This window comes from Sylvia atricapilla, chromosome 8, assembly GCF_009819655.1.
Source record: "Sylvia atricapilla isolate bSylAtr1 chromosome 8, bSylAtr1.pri, whole genome shotgun sequence".
Lineage (NCBI taxonomy): Eukaryota > Metazoa > Chordata > Aves > Passeriformes > Sylviidae > Sylvia > Sylvia atricapilla.
In genome coordinates, this window is record NC_089147.1 from 15,576,725 (window position 1) to 15,603,184 (window position 26,460).

Consider the following 26,460-nt stretch of genomic DNA (forward strand, 5'->3'; position numbering starts at 1 on the left):
TTACATGATCTAAATGATTATGTCAGAAATATGCTTTTCTTCATATGCTATGATGCAATGCCAAGAAATGTTCCTGCCAAACATAGTTTCAATTTTTGTGATTATAGTTTGCATGTTTAAAGACAGCTTTCTTAAAATTTCTGCTTTGTTGCAGCAAAAGTTTAAAAAGCACTACTGTTGAGTCAGTGTCTGAGAGAGGATCTTTTGATTTTTTTTAAGTGTAGACATGAAAAACTAGATATTATGTGGCTTTGCTAAGCTCAACTATTCTCCATGGGTATAGTTGACCCTACCTAGCTTTTTGTTGCATTAGCAAATCTTGCATCAGATCTGAATTCTTAACGTGTTCCATTTGTTAAGTTTATTGCAACAATAAGAACTATAAGTGTTCTTATATGCCTGTCTGCCCAACATGTTGTGGTATGTACCTTGTTTGCAGTTAAGCCACTCAATTAACTACAGTAATAGTTGGACAGGAATGCTGGAACTTCATGGAATTCTGGTATTAAATTCTATATAGTATTTCTTATAAGACATGCACAGTATTATACAAATATTCCCTCAGAGTACATTGCGTGTTCTGAATGCTTCCTTATAGTCAGGAAAAATTAATTCAAAGGCTTGATTATCTATTGTGAGAGAAACCAATCTGTGGTGCAATACAAGTGATTTGGTACTTTGAATTGTTTCCTAAAGAGTGGAGTGAATACATGAGCAGTAGCCATGCTGGCATGGCAAGCTCTAGTGTGCCTGGATTTCAGACTGAACTTCAGGGAAAAAGAATTACACTGCAAACACAGAAATAGATGCCCTCATGATCAGGGACAGTGGGCTGCATGAGTGTGTGGAAGTTAGCAGCTCAAAACAAAAGACTGCACTAACCTTGCAGATTCTTTTGTGGTTTAACTTCCCTAGACTATAAGCCTATGATTCCTGGTATTTAAATAATTTCTAGCTGCTATATGTGACTGTGTCACAGCATCTTTTCAGACTTGCTGCATTTTTTTGTTATGACCACAGACCTTAATGATGGCCCTCTGCCCATAGCTGGTTTTGCTGTGTAGCATGAAGTCCTTTTGAAGGCATCATCACCATTGTGGTGATGGGCAAACCATGGCACAAACCAAAGTGTGCCACATGCTTTCACTTGCCTAAGGTCATGCAGCCAGCAAGTTCCAGATTGCAAACAGCCTTTTCCAAGAGCAAAGTTTCATGTTCATTTCATATGACTTCATTAATTTGCAGCACTCAATCTCTGAGCCCTGCAAAAAAAGGTTTAAAATCCTTATCTCCAAGCATAATGCCCATTAAAAAAAAAAAAAAAAAAAAAAAGTGAAAATACACTGGAAATTTACTTTTTTCAGGCTGAACAAGTGTGTCTGGGGGGTTTTGCAGAATTTTGTATTAGGCCCCCTTGTTAAACAGAAGGGTTTAAGTCCTAATTCTGTGAAAATCAAGAGGGATGTTTTCCTTAAGGCCTGGATGTCTGTTGTCTATCAAACTTGGAGGTGTTCTTAATTAAATTAATGATTAATCTTAATTAAATTAATGTTCTTAATCAAATTAATGATCTTCATTAATTTTCTACTGATAGCTTGGCTGTAACTGCTAAGTTACAGGCTTTTCTTTAACAGAGGATCTTCTGACAATGTGTCTTCTTGAAAGTGTATAGTAGAAATTGAATTCATTTGGGATTGAAATGATATTTAGCTGTAAACTGACATCTCCTATGTATAGGATGCTTTACCTTAGGGAGTATTTACTTTTGGAGAAAATGTTTGGGGAATATCTGAATATTAGTTTTGTGCTGTAAGAAAAATTTTTTTATAGTAGTTCTACTTATTCATCTTAGTGATAGCAAACAGACTTAGAAAATTAATCTGTTTTTTCAAGGCAAATTTTAACTTAGTTTATTGCCTCAATGAACTTGAACAGGACAAAAGAACAAAAATAAACTCAAGCAAAAATGAACTGGAGTTTCAAAGTAACCTAGAGAGTGTTCCCCATGACAGAATTAGGCGTCAAACCCCACATCCAACTTCAATGTCTCAACCTCTTATTAGTTACACAGAGTCCAAAGGAAAAGCTATGCAAATGATAGAATCATTCAGTGGATTGGGTTGAAAGGGACTATCCTGTTCTCATCCCTCTGCCTTGGGCAAGGAAGCCTTCCACTAGATCAGGTTGCTCAAAGCCCCATCCAACCTGGCCTTGAACACTTCCAGGGATGGGACAGCCACAAGTTCTCAAGACAACCTGTTCCAGTGCCTCACCATTTTCACAGTGAGGAATTTCTTCCTAATATCCAAACTGCTCTCAGTTTGATGCCATTTCCCCTTGTCCTGTTGGTACATACCCTTGTAATCACCTCCTCTCCAGCTTTCTTGTAGTCCTCTTTCAGTTACTAAAAGGCTGGAATAAGATCACCCCAGAGCTTTGCCTTTTCCAGGCTGAACAATCCCAGTTCTCTCAGCCTCACTTCTGCTTTTCTACCTGCTCTGGTGTTCTCCTCTTTCTAGCCAAAGTCTAATCTGCCCTAAGACCATAACAGCTGTGAAGCTCTTCTGGCCTTCAGCACCCACAGCCACCTCCTCTCTCAGTCCCGACCACTTTCCACTGCACAGTGTCACTCTGTGGTGACAGCAGCTTTTGTGGCACACCCCTGTTTTAGCCCACCAAAATGTAGGCTGGGCGTAAGGTCACATGAAATCACAATTCAGTGATTTGCAGTCTTCAAAGTTGAGTTTCACAGGCACAGGGAAAAGAGGTCACTGGCTACATTTGCCCTGCTGATGAGCACAAAGTTTTTTCTGTAGGATTGTTAGGTTCTGTTTGCCATACAAAGCACAGGATTTTGATGAAAAGATAAAGTTTTATGGTCTCTGTTTCCTTTAGTTTTCCCTCAGCTTAAATAATTCATGAATCTCTCTCTCATCTCTGGACTTTGGAATGAAATGAGATAGGAAATGGAAACTTCTCCAAATACCACTGCAAAAAACCCATTCTTTCACGAAGTGTGACTTCTCCAGTCAGATCTTCTTGTTTCTCTCTCTGACCTTGCTTCAGCACAGCACAGCCTCCATCCCATCTATATTTGTCCTTCTTTATTTCCTTCTCTCTGCACAACCAGTTTATTCTACCAATCCCTTTAAATCTTCTTTTCTTCTTTCCAGCTATGTCATCCTACCTGGACCAATCTCCAGGCTAAAAACCAATCAATCAAAACAACTAAACCTGAAATACACTAATTCTTACAGGACAGGGAAAAAAAACCACAACAAAAAACACCACCACAACCAGTAACAACCACCTACAAAATGAAGGGGGGGTGGGGGGAAACAAACCCAAACTGAACCACCACACCAGATTTATTCTCACACAGAATTTCTTGCCTATAATGCTGTTTATAAAAAAGTATGTTTAATTGTGGCTGTGGTCTATGTGTGTTTTAAACAAAAGTATGGCAATGTGGACAAAATGATGCAGTATAATATTGAAACTATCAAGAGATGCCCTCTTTTGATCTCTGCAGGTGGACAGAAGTGTGAGGGTGTAATCTGTTCACAAGATCAGCTCTGCTTATACAGTACCTGTAGCTTTATTCTACTTGTGCTGGTAAAATTATGAAGTCATTGGCACAGCTTATTCTACCACTGCTTCATATGCACACTGTTCCAAAAAAAATAAAGCCTTTTAGTGACACTGTAGTTCTGCCAAAATAACTGTCCAGGCTAGGAGCCTTTATCAGCCATAGCAATCACAAATGACACCATCCTTGGCCTGCAACTGTCAGTTCTTCAGCAGAAGCGAATAATTTAGATCTGTGACATTTGATCTAATGACATAGGTTTTTTGAGTTTTTTTCTGTAAAATAAAAAATTATCAAGAGCCAAGCAAATAACCTAATAAATTAATTGTCATGGCCAACATTCCAGCAAATGTGGCAAAACTATTTTTTACCATTAGTTTATAAATGTACCCCATACAGCTGTGTAGAGTGCTAGATATTAAATCATAATATGATATTGCAGGTATGCAGTGATACATTGATTCCAGAACAAAACAGTTTTGTGTTTTACAGAATCATTCAAAACCCATGTACTGTGCAGGACATTAAAATGTGATAGATGCTTTGCTTTTGGAAGGCAAATATGACTATCATAAATCATTGCAAAAAAAGCTCAGCTGGAAAACCATATTAGTTTATATGCTCAGTAGACAAGAGAATTGAAAAATTGATGGAAAACAGTGGCTAAAAGGGACAGTATTTTCCCATTTGGCTCTAGGGCATTGTCCTAAATTTTTGGTAAACTGTGAGAGGATGTAACGTAACTATGTTTGGTCTGTGCCAGCCATAATAAATTAGTGAGGAGTAACAGAAGCTTAAAAATTCACCTTAGCATCCTTATCTTAATCAGTTCATATATCATATATACACTTTCAACAGTTTATTTTCCAGACATAAGCAAAGCCAGATGTGTAATGCTACAAGTTTATGACTTCTACATAAATTACTATACAGTAAATACTTAAGAAAGAATTGAAATAATGCATTCTGAGGCAATAATATGAAAAACATGAGTGTATGTTTTTCATGCTTCATTCAAGGGGAAACCAGGTGAAGTAAGCTATTAATACAAGAGGCTGTACCATGTGGATGGATCCTATGGATCTCTGCAAGAAGCACAGAAGCAACAAAGTGCTACTGAAGCTGTAGCTACATGGTCAGTTGAATTTGGCATAAGCCTGAGCTGCCACCAAAGGAGCAGGTCCCTTTCTTCCACCCTCCCAATATCCCTGCTCACCCTGCCCCTCTCTGCCCTCTCACTGACACTCAGGTTCCAGTGACCATGTGACAGAGCTGGATCTCATCCTGCTGGTATCTAAACTGGCAAAAGAAAAAAGAAGTTAGTGTCCCAGCTGGAAGTCCCATGATTCATCACAGCTGGGGAAGCACCCAGGGCAGAGAGGAGCGGAATTTCCCCTTTCAGTGGCAGCCTATGTGGGCTCCATTACACTGACATGGGGACAGCTAGGGAATTTCTCCAGAGTTTTAGCAAAATTTGATTGGCTTCAGAACAAAACAAACAAAACTGATTCATGAGTAGCCTCCATTAGGTCCCTGTCATTACATCATTACATCTATGATGGGTATAATGCTTCTGTAGCTTGAGCAAAAACACTTTCAGCCCAACTAGAGCAGTGTTTTTCAATGATAATGTTCTGGGTCCATACGAGATCCTGTCTTTATTCATTTCCCTACAATGCCTTTCTGCTTCCTCTTCTTGTTGAAATATAAAAGCCACTTAATTCTTTTAAATTTCTGCCCTTGTTCTCTTTCAGGGGCCAGGCTATAGGGTACTAATCCTTCAGGGAAGTACAGCAGTCACTTAGTTTTAACTGGAACTGTATTTTAGAGTAGCCTCATGTCTTGAGCTTCCTTCTGCTGCTTGAGAACCTTCCAGAAAAGTGGAATAAGTCTTGGGAATGTGACTTCTTTGTGTGGGTTTTTTGTTTGTTTTTTTAATAATGCTTTCATTTATATCCAGAGAGGTGGTGCAAAAAAGAGATCAATAAACCAAAAAAAAGGCTCAAAACAGCAGGTCAGTTACACAACAGAAAACATACTTGATGTTTTTATGTCAAGAAGTGACATGTAATATTAATTTACATATCATAATACCTAATTATTTTCTGTATTCCTTATGGTGTCACTGTTATAGTTGGGATGAAAGCGAGAGCAATCTGTATAAGAGGGAAGAGGTGTCTAAGTCTTGGAGTTTTTTTGTTTGTTTGTTTCCAGGCAAATTCACATGTGTAGCATTGGAAACCTAGAATGGGTTCTTTCAATATTGAGAACTCCCAATGACCCCAAAGTACTTACACTCTTTACTTTCACACTAGGCATGATTTCTATCAAGGATATGTTATCCCTTTACATGCTACATTTTTTATTTACTCAGTGAATATCAGTACTTACCAGGAAAAGGAGGACTGACAGCTTTTTTTGTAAAGATTACGTAGAGGACAAATGAAGATGAAAAATATCATCAATATTTAGCCTTTCTGGGCTTCTGTGTGTACCATGTAAACACACACCTGCTCTCACCATAGGGTTTGTCTTTAGGCAAAATAATGGATGATTCAAAAGTGAGCAGCATAGGATGTTTCCAAGACACTAAAAAAATCAACACTCTTGTCAAAATTAATGTAAACTATTGTCATTTCCCCTTGTGAATCTCCCAAACATGGGTGAAAACAATTCCTTGTTCCTTTTTCCTCTCAGACAGGTAGCTGTAATTGACTTCTTCCAGTAAGCAAACCTCTTTGAACTTTTCTTCACAGCTTTGAGATAGCTTTACAGATAAAGATCAAAGGCTCAGTGCCTTGAATGGATGGTTTGGTGCCACAGGTTACCACCTCCAGCTCCAAACTTCCTCTTCTCCCACCCATTGTCTTTGAGGCACAAACTGACAAGTAATATGAAAATACATCTAAGGAAGACACCCAGTTCACCAAAATCCATGTTCTTCCACAAAGACCATGGCAGGAGCATTGCTTTCATGGAAGCCTGCCATAGGAAAGGTTCTGGTTTGTTAATTCAGTTTGAGAAGATATTTAAACATAAGAGCTTCCTGCTTTTCAAAATCTCAAGTGGTACTTTTACAAATCTCCTTCTGGGTAAGGAGAACCTGCTTACCAAAAGGAGACTCATCTCCAAAAGGAGGGACTCTTCCCCTTTGTCCAGAAACAATAACTAACTTTCTTAATTCGGTCACCCACATAGCTGTTTATAAAACTGAAGGATAATAGAAACACAAAACAAGGACCAGCTGGGGAGAAGGTGGTGGAATAATTGTGCTGTGAGAAGCCATAAAGGAGGAGTCTGGGCATACTGGTCTTTCTTTAATTTCATATTTTAATGTGGGTATTTTTTAATTAACAGAGATAGCTGTAATAATTTTTAGTTTTCTGCTCTTTGCATTTTGGCTTTTATCTTCTAATAAGTTAGCTTTTATTCTCCAAATTTTGTTATCTCTTTCTTGCTTTCTGTTTTGTGGTTCTTTCCTGTAAAACTTTATAACTGAGGCAAGCAGGTATTTTTGGAGATTTTTTGTTTTAAGTATAAATTTGCACTTAGTAAATCCCATTCTAGGTTTATAATGCCAAATATTTAAATTTGCCTGAAAAAGAACCCAACAAACAAACAAAACTCTGAAAAACAACAGTTTTTTGTTTTAATGTGATCTGCTTTTCTTAAGCCGAAGGTGAGTGCTACACCCACTCACCCACAGTCTTATTTTAAGTGAATGGATGTTGTAATCTTCAGAAAATAGGACTTTCTAGGCACAGAACTGCAGGTTGTCCTGTCAGTGAGAAACAGATGTATCCAAAAAGGCATAAGAACTTCACCTGGTATTGATTTTTGTTTGATTTACAGTGTGTTTATTTTTAAAATTATTTTTACTATTTTAAAACTGATTCAAGTTAAAGACCTAACTGATATGAGGAGGAGGAGAAGGAACATACAGGTCCCTTAATGTGTCAGTATTGCTTGTAAAGCTGCCTTAGCAAGCTGTCAGTATATCATTCAAAATTCTGCTCTTCTTTAACTAAAGAAACTGGTTTGTAACTACTGATGGGGATTTTTCAATAGGCAAAACAGGTGATTTAGACAGTCCTGTAGAGACCAGAAATGTAAGAAGGTATAGTTTTCATCCCCCAGATAAACAGAAATAGGTATGTTTGAAATATAAAAAATTTCCTGTAAATAATTTAAAATTAGTTTTTGTTTTGCGACTACTCCTCCCTGATGCTGCAGTCAGCCCTGTTTCCAAAAACATTAGCAAGAGCCCTCTCGGTTACAGGTGCTGACAGCCAGACACTATGAAGCAATTGTGTCCCTCTGCCCTCTCCAGAGACCCTGCAAAATACTCCTGCAATGGGCTGTCACTGCCCAGGTGACAGAGGCACAGATAAAACACTGGCAGCCAGCTGCACTGAAGAGGCAAATTCTGGGTTTGCTGTGCACCAGTGGGAGAACCCTCCCTGTTTCCAGGAGCAGGGACAGGTCATGAACACCAGGGAGCTACTCATGCTGACTGCTCTGAGCAGTAAATACACTCATTTACAGAATACATTTTGGTAAATGTCTTCACAGATTTGTAATACCCGTAAATGCAATTTCTCAAAAACTGTTCTAAATGGTGGGAGAATTCCATATTGCACAAATCTGTCTGAAATTAAGACAGACTTCTCTTTCTCAAGTCTAGGGACTCTGTACCTCATCTGACATCTGAGTTGAAAACTTATTGCGCACTTTCTTTCTCATTTTTCTCTTTAAAAACTATTTTACCTTTGGAAAGCTTTTGTAGGATAGTGTGTCTGCAAAAGAGCCAAAGGCTTCCAAGTGATGCCTGAAGGTGGGGATGTGTCACAGGCCAGGTCTACCCATCATCCTCACTTCATTACACATTCCTCCTAAACTGAGCTGTGACCAGATCAAAGAGGAGGTGCGTTTGTTTCATTTTGTTTTATCTCCAGGCAGCTCTGCCAGTCCTTGAGTGCAGCAAGCTATTTTGTCTCACAGCGAATCCTTCTTTCAGGATGTATGGTATTTACAATGGTATTTACAACTTTCCACTTTCCTTCATGTGTGTATCACAGCTAGTGACTCCTTTGGCAACAGATCTGATAATTCTGAATTACTGGAGTTTTTAGCTACAAAAATAGCAACACAGGGCTAAAAAGTGTTTTGGTTTCTGTCTTTTTTTGTTATTCCTTCCAACCCATAGAATTTCTATTGTATTTGTAAAAAAACTGTAACTTTTTAGAAGCACCTACTGCCAAGACTTCCAAACTTACTATCTACAGAACTTTGAAAATCTGTTATGTGACATGAGATCCTGATCAAAGGGTCCCATCCAGTCTATACAAGTTACAATTGAAATAGATCCCAAAATATCTATTGCTGCAATGTGTTTTTAAAAATTAACAGTAAAACAGACTGCACCTTTATCTGCAAACCTAATTTTGCATAAAAAGATCCCAAGCAGGTTTAATGAAGAGCTGGAGCTTGTAGTTTAAGAAGCAACTTTAAGTTTTACCTCTTGATTATCTTTAATTATATGCAATGCAAAGTAAGACAAGCATTACCCATTATTTTTATTTACAGTACTAGCTGATGGAGGTCCTTGAGTGTTTCTAGTATCTGCTCATCCCAAGAGAACGCTAGAGAACAAACATTAGTTGGTAACAAGGTCCTGACTCAGAAGAGTTGTGAAGAGGTTGTAGTTAGGTACCTGACACAAGGGCTGCCTGTACTGGGCCATTTCCTGGGCACTCTCAGGGCTGCTGCTCTGCTAAGGTCCTCTCACAACAAACCCCTTTAAATGTAATATAATCAAGTATTTGAGAACCATTCAACAAGTATTTCAGTGCTAGTCAGATATGTGGATTCAGCCAAAACTTTAGGTGTATAAATGTCCTTCTGTGCTTCACTTTCCTCATCGCTCTGGCCTTTGGGAATTGGGATTGAGCGCCTTAAGATCTGGAGAATCCTCTTGCCATAGATTTGTCTGCCTCTCATCTTTTCTCCTGTCTGTCTAAGATCACAGATGAGACAGACAGCTCTAAAACTTTTCAGTTGTTGCCTTTTATATGGCCTGGCACATGGAGAAATTTCAGCCTCCAGCTAACTGGACAGACTGGTTTTTGCAGCTCATTCAAATCTGTGGGTCAAAGGGGATTCCACTTGAACTGGAGATCAGCTGTGCTTGATGACTTCCTACACTTCCCACTTAGTGCACTTATCTGCTTACTCTCACAGGCTTCAAACAACTTAAATTCTCCAGAGGCAACAAACAAGTATTTTAACAACTCCTATAAGAGCTATGTAACTTTAAAAACTGGAAAATTTCACACTAATGTATATTAGGTACATTCTAATTTATCAAGGTTGTAATTAGAAATCTAAATGCCTCCAGAAAAAGAATAAGGAATAAGAAACACAGATTTTTAAGGAATTTGACTATGCGAAAAATGGGCATGTTTTCATATCAGTCCATCTGCATGAAAAAATATCATAATAGCACTAGTGCATGTGATTTCCTAATTTAAATGCATCATTTTTAATATAAATATGTAATAAAATGATATTTTAAACTATAGCCTTATTCGGTACTCACGGAATATCCATGATGCTCTAATCGATTCACCTAAACATGATCAAGTGAAAAGCAAACTAATTCAGGTGCTTGTACTTACCAATTTTGTGTTGGATCTTATTTGCATGTGTGTGAAGATTTTTTTAGTAAATAAATGACAATATAGAACAAAACCAGTAATGTGAAAAAGTCCACCTTTTTTCAAAATTAAGTAATAATTTTGCTAATGTAAAGATATTAGTGTCAGTGGCAAGTAATAAGCAATATTCAGATAGAAATCTTCAATTAGATTTTTGTTGGTGAGTCCTATCGCTGACAAACAACAAAAGAAATGTAACTGGTGCTGACATCCATCCCTAACTGAAGCCTGGCAAGCCTTTTTGAAAGAAGCACAAACACTTGCAACCCTTCTCCCCAAACTAGAACTAAACCATTTAGATCCCTTCTCATTCTTTTCATTCTTCATTACTTTTCATTTATAGACACTGCCAGGTGCCAGCTGGGGCACAACACAGAAACAGCAAACTGCAGATGGTGGCTATTTCTGATGTTTCAAGCAGAACCAGAAGCTGAATCTGTTAAGAAAAAAACCCCAACAAATACAACAGAAAAGCAAACGTTCTCTGCTTTTCACCTCAGATTTAATGTACCTGGTTAGTTTAGATAATAATCCAGTCTACTCTTGTAGGTGTAGTAGATTGTTACTGGAAATTCTGGAGCATTTTGCTGTACACCTGTTTTTCACAACTATAAGGAATTCATTTCTTTATATTAGCAAGTAGCACTATATAATTTTGCTGTAAATTAATAGTTTGAGTTTTCAGCAAGAGTTAAAGATGTACTTGTGAATTATTTGTCCATTATTCTAATTATATTTAAGTGTCCCATCTATGGTCAGAAATCAGAGGGCATCACCCTTATAGCTTTGCTGTGTTGTAAAGTCAGTTCTAGATAAAGTGTTAACATTTAAATATTCTAAGCTATTGATTTAGGTAAGGATTTCTTTTTTCCTGGTGCACTTAATCTTAAATTGATTGTTTATACCATACTTAATTGTATTTAGAAGAAGGGTAACAGAAAAAATGCTAAAGAGCTCTTAAAAAGGAAGGAAAAATTAATGCATAAATGATTTAACAATTAAACTACTTATTGAAGATATATTGAGCATAATTTTCTTAATTTATATTCATGGCTGATTAACCACTTGGTAATTTAATGCTGGCTTTGTTTAATATCTTACAGGAAGCTTCAAAAGATGGTGCATGACATCAAGAAAAATGAAAGTGGGATAATAAACAAGTTCAAAAAGTAAGTTTGCAACACCAATCCCTAGTTCTATCTATGTGGGGAGTTTGGATTACAAGCACCGTGGTGTGTAGTACATTTGTGATGGGACCATGTCATTCCAGAGGGATGAACTTCAGTGCATGGGAAGAGCTTCTGTTCAGACTGCAACCTGCAGAATTGTCATCAGTATTAAGACTATCATAAAGGAGTTGCAGAACTGGAGTCCAATGATAGGTTGTGTTTGTAGCCTTGAAATAACAGTATTTGAGTGAAGAGCCTTTTTTCTTTTTTTTTTTGAATGTTGGCTGGGAATGGTCATAGCTTATTGTTTGCATGTGTGCCTTTCTCCTTAGGCAACTGTTTAGGCTTCCTGCTGCAATTAAGTTGAATTTGAGCTCCACCTTGAACCAACTGGTCAGACATCATACTTAAAATTCCCATAAAAATGCTAAGTTCTCTTGTGTTTCAGTCTCATAAAGCAAATTCCAGCATTACCTAGCACCCTTATTCTAGTAAGATGTGCTGAACAACATGCAGATTGTGTCATGTGCATGAAAGTATCATAAAATATTCATATGTATTTATACATAGAAAGAAATTCCAGTAATTTTGCATCCTTGTCAAATGAATACACTATTCACTGTTTCCAGTCAAACATCTATTTAAAGCAATTAGCTATTTAGCACACTTTTCTTAATGCAACAGCTCATTTGCATTGAAATTCCATTTGGATGTGATTTTCTCATTCAGATGTGTTTCTTTACATGGGTCATTGGCAACAAAAGTATTAAGTACTTTTAGAAGTTAATTACAACACCCTAGCTGCAGTGTTTCCAGGACAACCATATTAAATTCTAGAAATACAGCTCTTCTACATAAAAGACTCATGGAAACATTGTTTTAAATTGTTTTTAAAGAGAGACCATGATGGCTCAGTTCAAGGGAAGCAGCTAATTCTCAGTATATTCGAAGCCATCAGTCAGCTATTGGCAGCAGCAGTAGGGCCCTGCCTGGTTTGGCTGTGCAAGAGCTCTGGAAAGCCAAGGTGGCTCAGCTCTTGCCCCTGCTGCCAGCCCAGGCAGGGCTGGGGTTTGTGGGGCAGCTGCTGGAGCTGCCAGAGGAGGGGGATACACTCCCAGCTCTCCTGTTCCCCAGGCAGGAGGAGTAATCGTGGTTTCCAAGCCCTCCTTCGTGCTCTCATTTTCACAGCTGTATTTCTGCCCACACACCTTGAGCAGGCTCTGATGGTAAAAGACCTGATATATAACATAGATTTTTGTGATGATAATTCTTTTCCTTTACTCATCCTCTTTCACTCTAAGATTGCTGCAGTTCACAGTTAATCACAGTCACTTGCTATACTTACTTATTTTCATGCAAGCACAAAAGGAGATTTTCCCATAAAATGGCCCTTTTTCAGCTACTTGGAGTTTCAAGTTAATTTGTGTTTCTGGTTTTAACACAGTGACCACTGTGTTCACCAGCCAGGTACAAAAAACTGATTTTAATCTGGGACCTGCTCACCGGGAAGAGATGCTAGGCTGTCCGAGGCTTTTGGTGGGGTTTTGGAGGGGAGGGGGTTAAAGAGGGTTTCTTACAGTTGTTGCTTTTTAATAAAGGGTGGCTTCCTACTTCCCAATAATTGTTTAACTGTAATTGATAATGTTCCAGTGGACTCAGTTCAAAAGCCTCTGAGAGGAAAGATGACAGAAACAACAGAAGTATCTGAGGCTACAAAGTGTCTCCCATAGTTGCCTAAACAAGAATTCTGCTATTGATCTGATTTGTAGAGAGTAAGAGAGAAAGAACAGAAAAGGGAGAAGTAACATAAACCAAATGTGGCAAAAGCTGGGAAGGCCATCATTAAGTCTCAAAGATTGCTGCTATAGCAGTGCAGTATCTTTGGTTCACTCAAGATAATATAAATAACATAAAATACATATATACATATATATACATATACGTATATACACATATATGTATACACATATATATACACATATATATATATGAGCAGACTCATAAAAATCAAAGTGTGACTGCAGCGCAAAGCTCACGTGTCAGCTCTCTCAGTTATAAGAACACAAACCGAGGTATAAAAACATAATAACCTTTCTGATGTTACTGTGATTCATCTGAATCATAATATTCCTTTTAGCAGTTATGAAGATCAGAAATTTAGTTTTTAAAAATTGAAGAATTTCTAATATTTGCACATGACTTCAGAGTTCAAGTCTTGAACCCAGCACATAATGAGACTTGCAATAAAAGCATGAGTTGACAGCACTGATAAAGATATGTGCAAGAGGTGCTAAGCTTTACAGAATTAGAGCTGGCTGTGTTCTTCACTATGCAACCTTTGGGGGCTTTTTGTTTGATTGTAAATGCTTTCTCTAAAACATGGTTATCCAGTTGATCACTACTTCTATTTCAGTTAAAGGATTATTTTATTAAATGTCAAGGTTCTAAACATGACTGAAGCAGGAAAAGTTTTGTTTAAAATGGGCTTTGTGTAGCATAGATTTATCGATGTGCTGGGAAAGGAAATCAAAATCAAACCTATTATAAGTAGTAATAATTTTAGAGAATTCAAATAGTGTACTTTCTTATCTGAAGCCTAAAGTTATCACCCAGATGTATGCTGTAAGCCTCTGCTACACAGATTGAAAGAATTATCAAATATTTGTTAAATACATTAGATTTATTAGCAGTATTTGTTAAAACACTTCTGAAATCTGGATTGGCTCTTGATTATGCAGAAATGTAAAAGGTCTTCCATCAAGACTTTTGCTCTCCAGTCTAGTTCATCTGTGGGGTGCAGGTGGAGAGGAATTAATCTACTACCCATGCATGTCTTAAAGGTTTGTGGAAAGCAGGCTGAACAGTCCTGGTAACAGGAAAGAAATAGGTAGTTTTTTCATTGCTTAAAAGTTCCTGTTTGTTCCCCATTCCAACTCAACATTTTCTGGCAGTAAAAATATTGGCCACTGCAGGGTAGCTGTCACCTACTTGCCCTTAATCACATGCAAAACTGTTTACAGCCCTGAGTCCCAGCTGCTGTGCAGATCAGTGTCAAGGAGGATTATGTACTCAGGTGTAGAAGCAATGAGTGTAGCCAGCATTGTATAAACAATGAGAGCTGGGGGCATTTTTTTCATTATCACATCCTTGGTAATACAGAACAGGGAAGCAGAGAAATCATAGGTTTCATGATGCAGGATGGTTGATTCTTGAAACACGCTGTAAAGACATAGCACTCACCTGTACATCATAGGCTTTAAGCCTCTAGGCTTGGTTCAATGGAATCTTGGCTCCACTGAAGTTGATGTTAAAAGTCACACTGCATGTACAGCAGAGACTTCACCTAAAGTTTTGGTACATGCTGACTTACTGTGTCGAATAAGAAACAAGAAGTTCAATTTATTCACTTTGTTGTAATATCACATCTCTCACAAAGCCATCAGAAACCATGCACTTGTACTCATGTTTCTGACTGCACACTATCCAAAGATGTCCATTTCTTGAACATTTGCCATGTGACCTGAAAAATGGAATGAAATGCTTTACCCAGCTTTTTAGTTGGGTACATCTTTGCTTCAGATTTGTGTGGTCCATTTTTCTATACCATGTATAATTTAGGCAGTAACTTTAGGCAGAAAAATAGTTGTTGTGTCACTAAATGTCCCTTCAACTTGCGTAGCTGCAACTAAAAGACATTCACAATCAAACCCTTGGGAGAGGGGAAAAGGGTATTTTATCAACCAAACAGTGAGAAAAAGTACCAAAATCAAGTGTACCACACTTAGAAAAAGAAAACAGGAAAGAGTATAATACCTAATTTTAACTGTTGTGCTGAAGAAACATGAAAATTACTGTGTAGCTGAAGAGAATGTTTTGAGTGTCAGGATTTCTATTGCTATAACTGCCATAGCACATTGTAAAAACATGTGTGAAAGAGTAGTAATAACACTTTCAAAAGAAATCCCTTCGAATTTAATTTTATCTTGTACAATTGCTGCATAATTCCAAATCTGTGGCAAACTATTCCACTAGGTCATGAGTACACAATTCAGGAGTTTATCTGTTCGCATCACACCTTTTGCACTGCTGAAAATGTTTCTGGCAAAGTTAACTTAATTTATTGTGTAATCACAAGTGTGATGATCTAGTGCATGTAAAGATAATACATGCTATAAATACTCATCCCAGAAAAGATATCAGTATAATTTTTGTAAAAACTGTTATGTTAAAATGGTTCCTAAGAAAGGAGCGGACTTTGTCCACAGACTTCACAATATGAAAAAGCAAAGGATTTTTGAAAACAAAGAGGCATATCTTAAATGCTGAGGGAGTGAGCAGAAACATAAAGGGAAATACGGCTGTGGGAAAATTTAAGCGCTACATGAAAAGGACTACTAATATGTATGTTTGGTTATTTTTCTGGATATAGCCTGTAAAAACAAGTGTTTCTAGAGCAAAACACCCAGACCCCTGCTGCTGTTTATTTTAAAAATTTTCACTTAATGCAGGAAAACAAAAATGTGCTACAAATTCAAAGTAATTCATATTTACAGTTCATACAGGACCATATATGCTAGAAAAGTTAAGTACATGACTAAATGTTTTGTTGGATCAAGCTCAGCATATTATAGAGGCAAATCTTGGAATACATTGCTTTAAAATGGAATAATTTATTCTCTTAAAACATGTTCTGAATTTCTGTACCCTGCATTCCATTTCTGTGTGAGAAGCATCTATAGCCCATTATATGAAATCTCTCAAGTGCTACCTGGTTATTTGTTGAAGCTCCAATATATGTACTAGGATTAAATACATTTAAATATGCGTGCTCAGTTGGATGGCATTTGATTCTTCCAGTTCCTTCTCATTAACTTCAGGAACAGGACAGTCAATTGCCATTCTGCAAGGATCTGTGTGGCCAATGAGGTCAGAGTCTGCAGTAGCTGGGTAACCACACCTTGGCATAGGATTGTGTCTTTTGAGCTTGTATTGTGGTTTGCACATTGAGTAGAGTTCTGGCTCCCATAAAGTGAAGCTGCAGCTGACTTCAAAAGAGCCTGGATTCCAGTTCTGGCACTCAGAAAATCATACCAGTACTGTGAAAACTGCTTTTTAAGTGGATTTGAATTTTAGAATAAATAACATATTTGAAAAGATTCTACCAAATATGGATGTGGCCGTGAACTATTTCAGCTCTGTGACAGAAACATTATTTCTTTTCTTCTATTGATATTCAGGTTCCAAAATGAACAAGTGGCCTTAATTTGCAAAACTGGGAAAGATACTTGGGATCGGTATGCTATTCCATAGCTGCACCATAGCATGACAGGCTCTGTTCTGTACCTCGTGTGCTTTTGTTATAACGTATTTACATTTTCTGCCAGGGTCACTGCCAGGATTTACAGGGGCTGGTACCAAGTGTGGAAGATTTCTGCTTAGCAGCTTAGAAATGCGTGATATTGTTTAAGTGCTGTACTTTATACCATCACCCAGACAGCCTCTTACTGTTGCTTTAGTTGTACTATTTTCCAAGTCTCCACCATTTCAGAACAACTCATGGTAGGCGTGTTGCAAAACACATCAAGAGATCTTGGTCTCCCCTTCCTAAGATGTGAGATGAGCCCTGGCAGTGGCCCTGGGATTTCCTTTCTAACATGGCTGTGCTAACCTGGACAGAAAACCAGAGCAGGGCTGTTGAGAATGCTTTTTAATTTACTGTTTGTACACTAAGTTACATTACGCTTCAGGAAGTTAAAACCTCTGAGGAGACAGCTGTCCATCATTAGTGTTGTTAGTCATGAACAAAGCAGGTTAACATTGCAGAAATAACCTTCCTGATTTGGTTTTTGCTTGGTTTTGGGGGTTTGGGCTTTTTTGAGTTTTAGCAATGCCCACACCATTTATTCATTGATTCATGCATGTGCATGGTGTGTGTTTGGTGACTATCTGAGCAGCAGAATTCCATTAATTCAACTCAGAAGTAGCCAGAGCATTTCTCAAAACAGGAAAATTTGTATGTTGATGTGATAGTGCCAGCATGCCACCACCCTGAGTAAAAGTGGTGCCTGAACAATGATACCTAGGCAGCAAGCTCAGGACCTAAATATTGACTGTCAGATTCTTGTGGTAAAGCAACATTTGTAAACACTATTGCTCAGAGATCCCAAAAAACCGTTTTAAATTCTTTAGGGATTTGGGTTTTTTAGGTTATTTGCTTATTTTTGCAAATGAATTTGTTAGGACCTGACTGAAGAATGAGTGAAGTCATTGGTTTAGTGGATAAAGCTTCAGGTGCATAGTGAGATTTCGTCAGTACTACAAGGAAGCTGTCAGACCATGTTCAAAAGTCACTTTAAAGAATAATTTTAATGTCATTAATTATCTTAATGTTTTATCTGGCTAGTAAAAACAAAGGGTCATCATTTTTTCCCCTCTGCAGAAGCATCAGTCTGGCCTGTGATGTCACACATGCACTGTTCATCTTGACTTTAAACCCAAATTCTTCTCTTTCATTACAGGGTACTGAAATTATTAAACTGACTGTAATTCAATGTCTTCTTTGGACAGCTGCAAGTTAGTAAGGAGCAGTATACATGAATACATATATATATATGTATATATATATATGTATATATATATATACACACACACATATATATATATGTGTTTACACATGTGTACTTCTGCTTGCTAGATAGATTCATATGTATGTGCATGTACATATATCTGTATAGCCAAAAAGATCCTTTCAGTATTTCTACAAATTATGTTTTGATTCACTTGGTACGTGATGCCATTGGAACAGTTTCTACCAAAAATGTGACATAACATTATGAAATAATAAAAAGTAGAATCTTTCACTGTGAAACCTGGTATGCATTTAAATATTAATCATCAAATAAAGTGCATGCAAAATTATAGTTCTAAAAATACAAATGGAGAGTGCTATGCCACTTTCTTATTCCATAATCTTAATAAAGTCTCTGTGAACCTGAACAGATTTTCATCTTCCAATAGATCATCATTTATCTCTGCCCCCTATCTTATCTCTTTCTGGAAATGAAGAAGATGGGGGAACAAGGAAGCTGTCCTTTCAACATATGTTCTTAGTGGAAAAAATATATTAAAATCTCAGATTCTATTTTATTATTTTATCAGTTTCTAGCTTTTCAAAGCATTCTTCTACAGCTATTTGCTAAGCATCTGTGATGGTAATCTGTATTTCTTTAGCTGCAGGTATCTTTTGTTATCAGCTTTTTAATGTGTCTGGCTAATGCTCCCTTCTAGTGAAGGTTACTTTTGAGATCATAAATGTAATAATTCTAATTTACAGCCTTAAAAAAAAGCCACCGCCGAGTCTACCACAAAGGGATTACGCTTCAGGTAAGGCTGTATTAATGTAAATTAAACTATATGCCTGTGTTAATTTGAGATCTATATGCTTAACAGTATTTCAGTTATACATTACCTCATAATTTGTTTTTAATTAAAGAACAGAATATCGTTATCAACAACTCTGAAGGTAGTTCACACCTCTTAAATGAAAGGCAAGAAAAAAATTATGAACTGGGCCAGCATGAAAAGTAGCAAGTAACCACTCTTTCAAAATCAGTCATAATCAGAGTTCTGCATCTAGGCTGCTGTAAAAATGGAGGAGAATTTGCATACAGTCCCTTCTTACAAAAACTGTGAAAGTAAATATGGAGGAAGTTGAACAAATGCATCATTACAGATTTAAAATCTTGATACTATTAATGTAATAATGGCATAATGAACTATGCTAAATGTAGACCTCTCTTTGCCTATCATACAGCACTGCCCACTAACTAGTTCATGGCCATTTTTACAAGTTAACAGCCATCTTGTTAAGATAAGAATAGAAGAAAGCAGGACAGAGTTTAGAAATTATCAGGTAACTACACACTTGTAATTAGTGCTGTCTTGGCACTTTAACCAGCAAGAAAGTACAGGGTCCAGGGGTCAGGAAGAATTCCATTATCTAGAAATTGTCATCGCTACTTAAAAATGAGATGCATTAGCAGGACGTTGTGGGTAAAGTGCATGCTCTGCTATTCAGACCATGTGCAGTTTGTCATTTTCTAATGTTTTTCCAACAGTTCTGAAATAATTTGTCAAAAATAAGAAAGAAGGCATTTAATTTGCTATTCTGTCCAAACCAGATGTGTTGCTCAGAACAGTTTGGAATTTTGCTCACTCTTTTTTAACTGAATATGATAAGTATAGATTGAAAAACAAATCTAAGATAAACATTTATATTTACTATTACCTCTCCTTAAATAACTCTGATGTTTGGTTTAGAACACGCAGACAATGAAGAGGAACAATGGTCAGATGATTTTGTAAGTACATATTTTGGGCTAGTAGGAGGTTACTGTGGCAACAAGTTAACACAAGAAATAATAGTAAAATATTCTTTTTAAATCATCTACTTGTGGCTGAACTAAATAATATTGAAATTTATGTTATTTTTTACATCAGTTTAATTTACAAGTAGCCACTGCTTTTTAGCTGCCTCAATTTTTTTACATTCAACTTAGAAGCACTTTCAGAAACACAGCCATGAACGCTAAGGTTTTTGGATAAGTAAGGACATGGTATCAATTTGAGGGACTCCCTAAACTGAACAATAATTTCAGAAATCAGTAAGAGGCTTTATTTGTGGCAGGAAGGGTGGGAGGCATGAGGAGAGGAAAGACACTTCTTACTAAAAATGAAAACTTCTGCAAAGATTTTAGAAAACATTAGAATGAAGCAATTCATGGCTGTCAGCCATGTAAAGTAATGGTGCAACTGTCAGCCTGAAGTGACCAGTTTCCTTCTGGAGTCAGATCTTGAGTGCCCTTTTAACAGGAGAGGGAGAAGTGACAAACACACATCAGGAGTCACAGCTGGATCTAGGAAGGAACTGTCCTGGGAAGGAAAACAAGCTATGCATCCATAACTTGAAGACTGAGCTCTTGAGGTGAAAGGACTCCTTGAAGATAGCAAGAAGACAGGGAGCTCCAGGGAGGAGTAGAAGGGGAGAAGGCAGGACTGCCTCTTTGCAAGGGGGAGCACTACAAGGGAATATGTGTCTATTCAAGGGTACGGTGTTGTAATTTTGTTATCATACTCGTGCAAGGATATTTGTGTTATAGATTGCTATGAGATGAGAAATGGGAAGTTCTGTCTTTCTAGGACAGTGATTATGAAAATCCAGATGACCACTCTGACTCTGAGATGTATGTGGTCCCCAGTGAAGAGAATCCTGATGACAGCTATGAGCCACCTCCAAGTGAGAAGGAGAAAAAGAAAATACCCTCTGCATTCCCTATTTCTAGGGGTGAATATGCAGGTAGTTATGGAACAGTTAACTATGTCTACTTGATAATTGCTTTTTGATCAGTACCAAAAAAAGAGGTATCAAATGCACTAATCTGTCCTTTCTTCAAGAGTTTGCTTTTAGTTCTGATACTCAGATTTTAAGCATTCAGGGCCAGGGGTATGATTTTTTTTTTTTATTACAGCATGAAACAGGTACTGCCAGTAGTGCCAGTAGTGATGTTTATAATTTTAATATAACGTGTCCAAGAGACTTTGATCGACATCTACTAATGACAAAATTCAGGCAAAGATATGGGAGATACTATTAACTTGGGGCTTCAAATTAATCCACATATATTGATGCAGGAATTCCTATTAAAGATGAGGCACATAAGACTAGACAGATGCCTTCTTAATATTTTTCCAGTCATTATTCCTGAAGCAGTAAAAGAGTAGCCCAAATATTCACTCCTTATTGTCTTTCAAAGTTGGTACTAAGGATGATAAATACTCTGAAAAATAGGACAGGATCAAGATTTTATTTACATCAGTCCAGTGTAAAGGGATTTTTTTTCTTCCTTATTTGATTCTTTTCAACCATGGATGGGTTGCATCAAAGTGAATGAAGGTTAGCTTCAGTTAGATGAAGATTTGAGACATGGAGAGAAGAAACATTGACATGATGTGTGCTTTCATTTTTGTATGATACCAGACTGTTACTGGTTATAGAATATTCATCAGTGTTAAAATACCACATATGTACCCATAGAGTTTTATCAGCCCTTCACCTCTGTGTTCTTTGAAAAGGGAAGGACTTGTCATTATGACACCCCAGAGAACCTGGCATAATTCATGTTGCAGTCCCACCCAGTGTTCTTTCTCATATGTCTTATATGAGAAATGAGACCACCCAGCCACCACCTTTTCCCCAGGGAGTCAATCAGTTGCTCACACAACAGTCAGTGTCTCCTGCAGCCCGATACAGAGGGCTAGGCTGCTACCCTGAGCAATGAAATAGGACTTGTTTACACACAAGTCTCAACATCAGACCCAGCTATGCTGAGGTCTGCTGCTTGACCTGTGCTGCAGCCACAGCAAAGACTTTTGCACAAGCAGTAGGAGAAAGTGCAAAGACTAATGTGTTTTTTACTGAAATTGTTGTTTTCTACCAAATTAAAAGACAATCGCACCAGTCACCAGCAGCTTCCTCCCATCAACAAACCTCTCCCAAGTACACCCAGTCCAGCCATGTCCAGACCAAAGAAACCATGTGTGCCATCCATGCCGTTGCCATCTCCTGCTGCAAAACCAAAACTGCCACCAAAGCCTAAGGAGTGCAATGATGATGAGGTAAAGTTTGCAGATATACTTATTTTAACTCTGTAAATGTCATAGCAATGCCATTGTCTGGTCTCTTGCTTAGCTCTATAGTACAGATCATTTCTACATCACTAACAGTGACCTGCGAGCACCATACTGATTCCCAGGGAATATATGCCTGCTCTGAGTATCAAGGAGGCTATTTAGCCCATGGAATAGCTCCTGATCATCCATAACAAGCTGCAGGCAACAGGGAGAGAGTAACCTCAAAGCTGCTCCAGGACCAGAGGGAAGGGAGGGCTTCCACACACCAGTGGAATAGTTTTGTTATTCATTATTATTTGTTATAATAATTTCCCTTCCACATAGGATGATAAATGTCTGAAATAGGAGTCACTGTGAAAGGGCAGCTATTGTAAATTGCTGCCAGGGCTTCAATCCCAACAGTTTGTTGACATGATGACACGATGGAGGGTTAACTGACAGATTTTTGTCTTGCATTTCTCATAGGATAACTACATAGTGCCAGTGGACAATGATGATGATAACTATATTGAACCCACAGAAACCAGCATGTCACTACCTACAAGATGTGAGTTTTAGTCATTTAAGCTTCTAATTATTGCTTTATTAGGAATAATAGTGAAAAAAATGGGTCAAATTTAGGTCTGTTTCTAGGGTTGAGAGAGTGGAGATGCAGCTATTAAAGAGATCACAGTCTGCAAAAAGGGCACTTGGCTCCTTTGGCTTATGACAAGGCCAAGGAACATTATTTTTTACTTTATTGGAAGACATATTTAATTTCTGCCTCTCTCACTCAGCTATTTCAAAGTCCAGCCCCTGTACAACTAGGAGGCTTTTCATGACATATGTCCTGCCTTCTCATCCAAGGGAGCAGCAGCATTAAAATTCTCTGCTGAAGTGTTTCAGGCACTTTTAGATATTTAGTAGATAAAGACAGACTTTGCTTTTATTTTTATTTTTTTTTAATCTCACTGTGTATATAGAAGTATATTTAGCTAAAGAATGAAACTACTACAGCCCAAAGGTGAAAAGTAAACAGAGAAGAGTATGTGGTTCTGCACTCTGACATTGCTGACAGTATCAAACCTCTTCAGAAAGGCTGGAATACTGAATATTGCTCTTTTCAAATGAGAGCTGCTTTCTGACTGAGTTGATTTATTCAAGGTCACACAAAACATTGTCATTTGGATCTACTTAGTATTCATTCCTAGTGTATAAATTTTACATTGTTTGTTTGTTAACAGATGTGTCTATGTATATAAATATATGTCTATATATACACACATGCACAAATATATATGTACATGAATAAAATATATTTTTAGCACCTGTGAACAGATTTATGAAGACAACAAAGCCAGCCCCCCCCGTTTCTCCAAAGCCTTCTCTTACTTCTAATATGCAAGGTATGTGGAGCTTGTGTCACTGTTAGAATAAAATAATATAAGACTGTGGAATATTAAATTATGCCTAATGTATTCACACCACTAACCCTATGAGATACTAAAGTAAAACAAAAATATGTTCCCCTTTAGCTTTTCTGTGTTGTAGCAGTTGCTTTGTCTAGCTTGAATAGTAAATCCATTTTAAGCATAAATAAAAGTGGAACAAGTTATTTGCCCCAAATTAATTTATTTTTAGTCTTTTGCTCCAGTGGAGGAACACAAATGGATCAATACAGCAAAAAGGATTATAGGACTCAGTATGTCAGTGATTCCATTTCACTATAAGAATCAAGACCCAGTACTTCTAGGCCATTCGACTTAGCCATATAGAAATTCTGTACAGGCTGGTGTCTTGCATGACCTTTTATAAGAGTGTTCCCATTGAGATTCTGTAAAGAGCAGTTTATCTGGAAAAAGAAACAAAAGCAGAAGCAAGTAAAAGGAATCCTATTTGCTTTTCTAAGTTCAGATATTCTTGTTTAATCTCTCTCTGCCAACTTAGAGTTGTTTTGCATCCTCACTATCTCATTAATTGCTTGGATGTAACCTTTCCAGACATGACACAATTCTTTAAAAAGCTTTGCATATTCATTAGCAATGTGTTTAGCTTTAGAGTCACAAGCTACAAGTCGTAAACTAACATATTTTATTAATTACTTAAGATTTCGTGAGTTATTTTCCAGACATTTTAAAATCCCCTTTTCAACCTCTGCCTTTCTGTAAATCAGTGTCAAGCAACAACCAGCTCCTGACAGATGTTACTAAAAAATAAAACGTCTCCCCCTGGTGGGAGCTGGGACACTTGGACACAGTAAAGTGATGAAACCTGATGTGAAATTTACTGAAATAGGATTCAATTTTCATTGAAGAAACTGGGCATAGATAAAGATGCTGGTGGGTTTTTTTTTCTTTTAAGATCTAAATATTAAAATATTAAAATATTAAATTAAAATATACTTGTGGGTCAGAACTCAGGGAGGGATGTTGGCCATGCAAACGAGCCAGCTTGTATTTATGAATGACCTGATTTATTTCTTCCTCCCTGAGTCAAGGAAAGGCAGTGGTAGTACAGGCATGATAACACATTTTTTCCAGACTGACCCAGGTTTACATAGCACAAGCATTTATCTTGCTTGTAGGGAGGAGAAAAGAGAAGAAAAACAAAACAATAAAAAGGTTTTGCAGTGTGACAGTGTGACTTCACCTGAAGTTCCCACTAGAAGACAGGGGAAGCTGTTGCTCCAGGTTTTTGGTGGCAGATTCAAATTCTGAGCAGATTCTCCAAGTTATTTTTCCAGAGTCAGAAGTATGACTGATACAAATTCAGATCAGCTTTTATGGTAACATGTAGTATGGTTTTGCTACACTAAAGAATGTTTTTTATTTCTTCCCTGTCCTGTAGAAGTCTACGAGGTTCCTGAAGAAGAGGTAAGACCTTTCTAAACTATGACTGCCATTGGCCTCAGGCAGGGTACAAATGTGATTGTGAGAAAAGATTATCAATCTTTCAAAAGTGAAAACTGGGAACAAATCTCTTCGTGCACTTAAAGCTTTCTGACAGTCCCTTTTCAGAAAAGCTGGCAAACCATTTCAAAAGGGTAAGGGGAAAGTTCCCCAGTCCCCTGTGATAGTGATCCAATCTGTGAAGCAGCAGCCTAAGGGAATGTTTTACAGAAGCAGAACTACAGCAGAGGAGCAGTGACAGTTCTGACACAGTAATTTTTTTTCCCATTTGCTGGTACTGGCATAACATATTGCCAGAGCAGATTTACTGATGTTGAGTTCTTGCCTCTCCCATCCTAATGTAGATTACCAGACAGAGCTCTAGTAGAAATCTGTATCATAATGCAAAAATAATACCGTGATGTGATAACATAAATAGAATCAAATTTATTTTATGGAATCCAAATGTGACCAAAAAACTTCAGTGCATTTTCTCTTACAGGAAAACCCATCACCACCACCAGTAACCAGGTAACCCATTGCTGTGAATGTTTGTGCATTATTTAAAACTGTCAGAAAATATATTTTCTCAGCTAGATATACAGGTCTGATAATTCTTTCTCTAGAAGAAATATAGTAACGGAAATAAGAATTAAATATAGTAAATGTCTCTTCAGTTTATCTACACAAAGATTATCAACCTATTCTATGTTAATTTCATTAACCAAAGGTAATACATATTAAAAAGAAATACTCCTAATACTTTTTAGAATTTTGAGGGGGTAGGGGAGAAAAAAAGAGATATTTTCTTTGTATTCACTGTTGTTAAATGTAATTTTCCTTTCTTAATTCATGTTTCATTACTAGGTTCACCAAGCCACTCATGTTTATGCCTGCTCAGAATACGGAGCACTCCCACATGCACAGTGTGACCAGAGAGTCACCTAAGCAGGAGACTTCCAGGTAAGATAACAGCAGCTTAGATCAATAGGAAATATTAGCAGGGGGAAAAAATTTCTTTTCTCTAATGTGTAACCTTCAGACAATAGGAAATTGTCAGGACACTCAAATAGCTAGGGCTGCTAGGACAAGGTGAGAAAGCTCTCATTGCTTTGTGAACTTCTGTGTTCAAGCCAGTTTGCCAAATGGATAGTATTTTCTGAAATGCCCCTTTAGGGATCCAGTACAGGGATAAAATATTTCTGCAAGCCAGTTTAAGGTCCTGTTATCCATCCCTGGACCCTTGTAAATTAGATGTTTTTGCAGTTGTACAAGACTGCTTGTAAAGAAACTGGGCTCAGTAAATCCATGATTTATATCCCAAGTCTCTGGAGGAAAAGGGGAAAATGATACTTGAGTGTGCAGCCTACTTCACTCCTGTGTCCCCAGAAGCATTGAAAGCTGCTTCATAACCCCTGCCTCCTCTCTAG

The 26,460-nt window shown here is 37.5% G+C and overlaps 1 protein-coding gene across 4 annotated transcripts in view; it reads left to right on the forward strand.

Annotated features, from left to right (window-relative positions):
- The window catches only part of BLNK (B cell linker), an 88,544-nt gene that overhangs the window by 47,153 nt on the left and 14,931 nt on the right, over positions 1-26,460 (forward strand). For 3 of the 4 annotated variants that reach the window (XM_066323792.1, XM_066323793.1, XM_066323795.1), the window contains 11 exons: positions 11,409-11,474; positions 16,712-16,768; positions 18,808-18,857; positions 19,794-19,834; positions 20,673-20,829; positions 21,979-22,148; positions 22,629-22,710; positions 23,468-23,548; positions 24,990-25,015; positions 25,533-25,561; positions 25,898-25,993. In XM_066323792.1, the coding sequence (XP_066179889.1) occupies positions 11,409-11,474; positions 16,712-16,768; positions 18,808-18,857; positions 19,794-19,834; positions 20,673-20,829; positions 21,979-22,148; positions 22,629-22,710; positions 23,468-23,548; positions 24,990-25,015; positions 25,533-25,561; positions 25,898-25,993 (855 nt within the window). The remainder of the gene's footprint in view (positions 1-11,408; positions 11,475-16,711; positions 16,769-18,807; positions 18,858-19,793; positions 19,835-20,672; positions 20,830-21,978; positions 22,149-22,628; positions 22,711-23,467; positions 23,549-24,989; positions 25,016-25,532; positions 25,562-25,897; positions 25,994-26,460) is intronic. The other variant, XM_066323796.1, reaches the window with a different exon arrangement.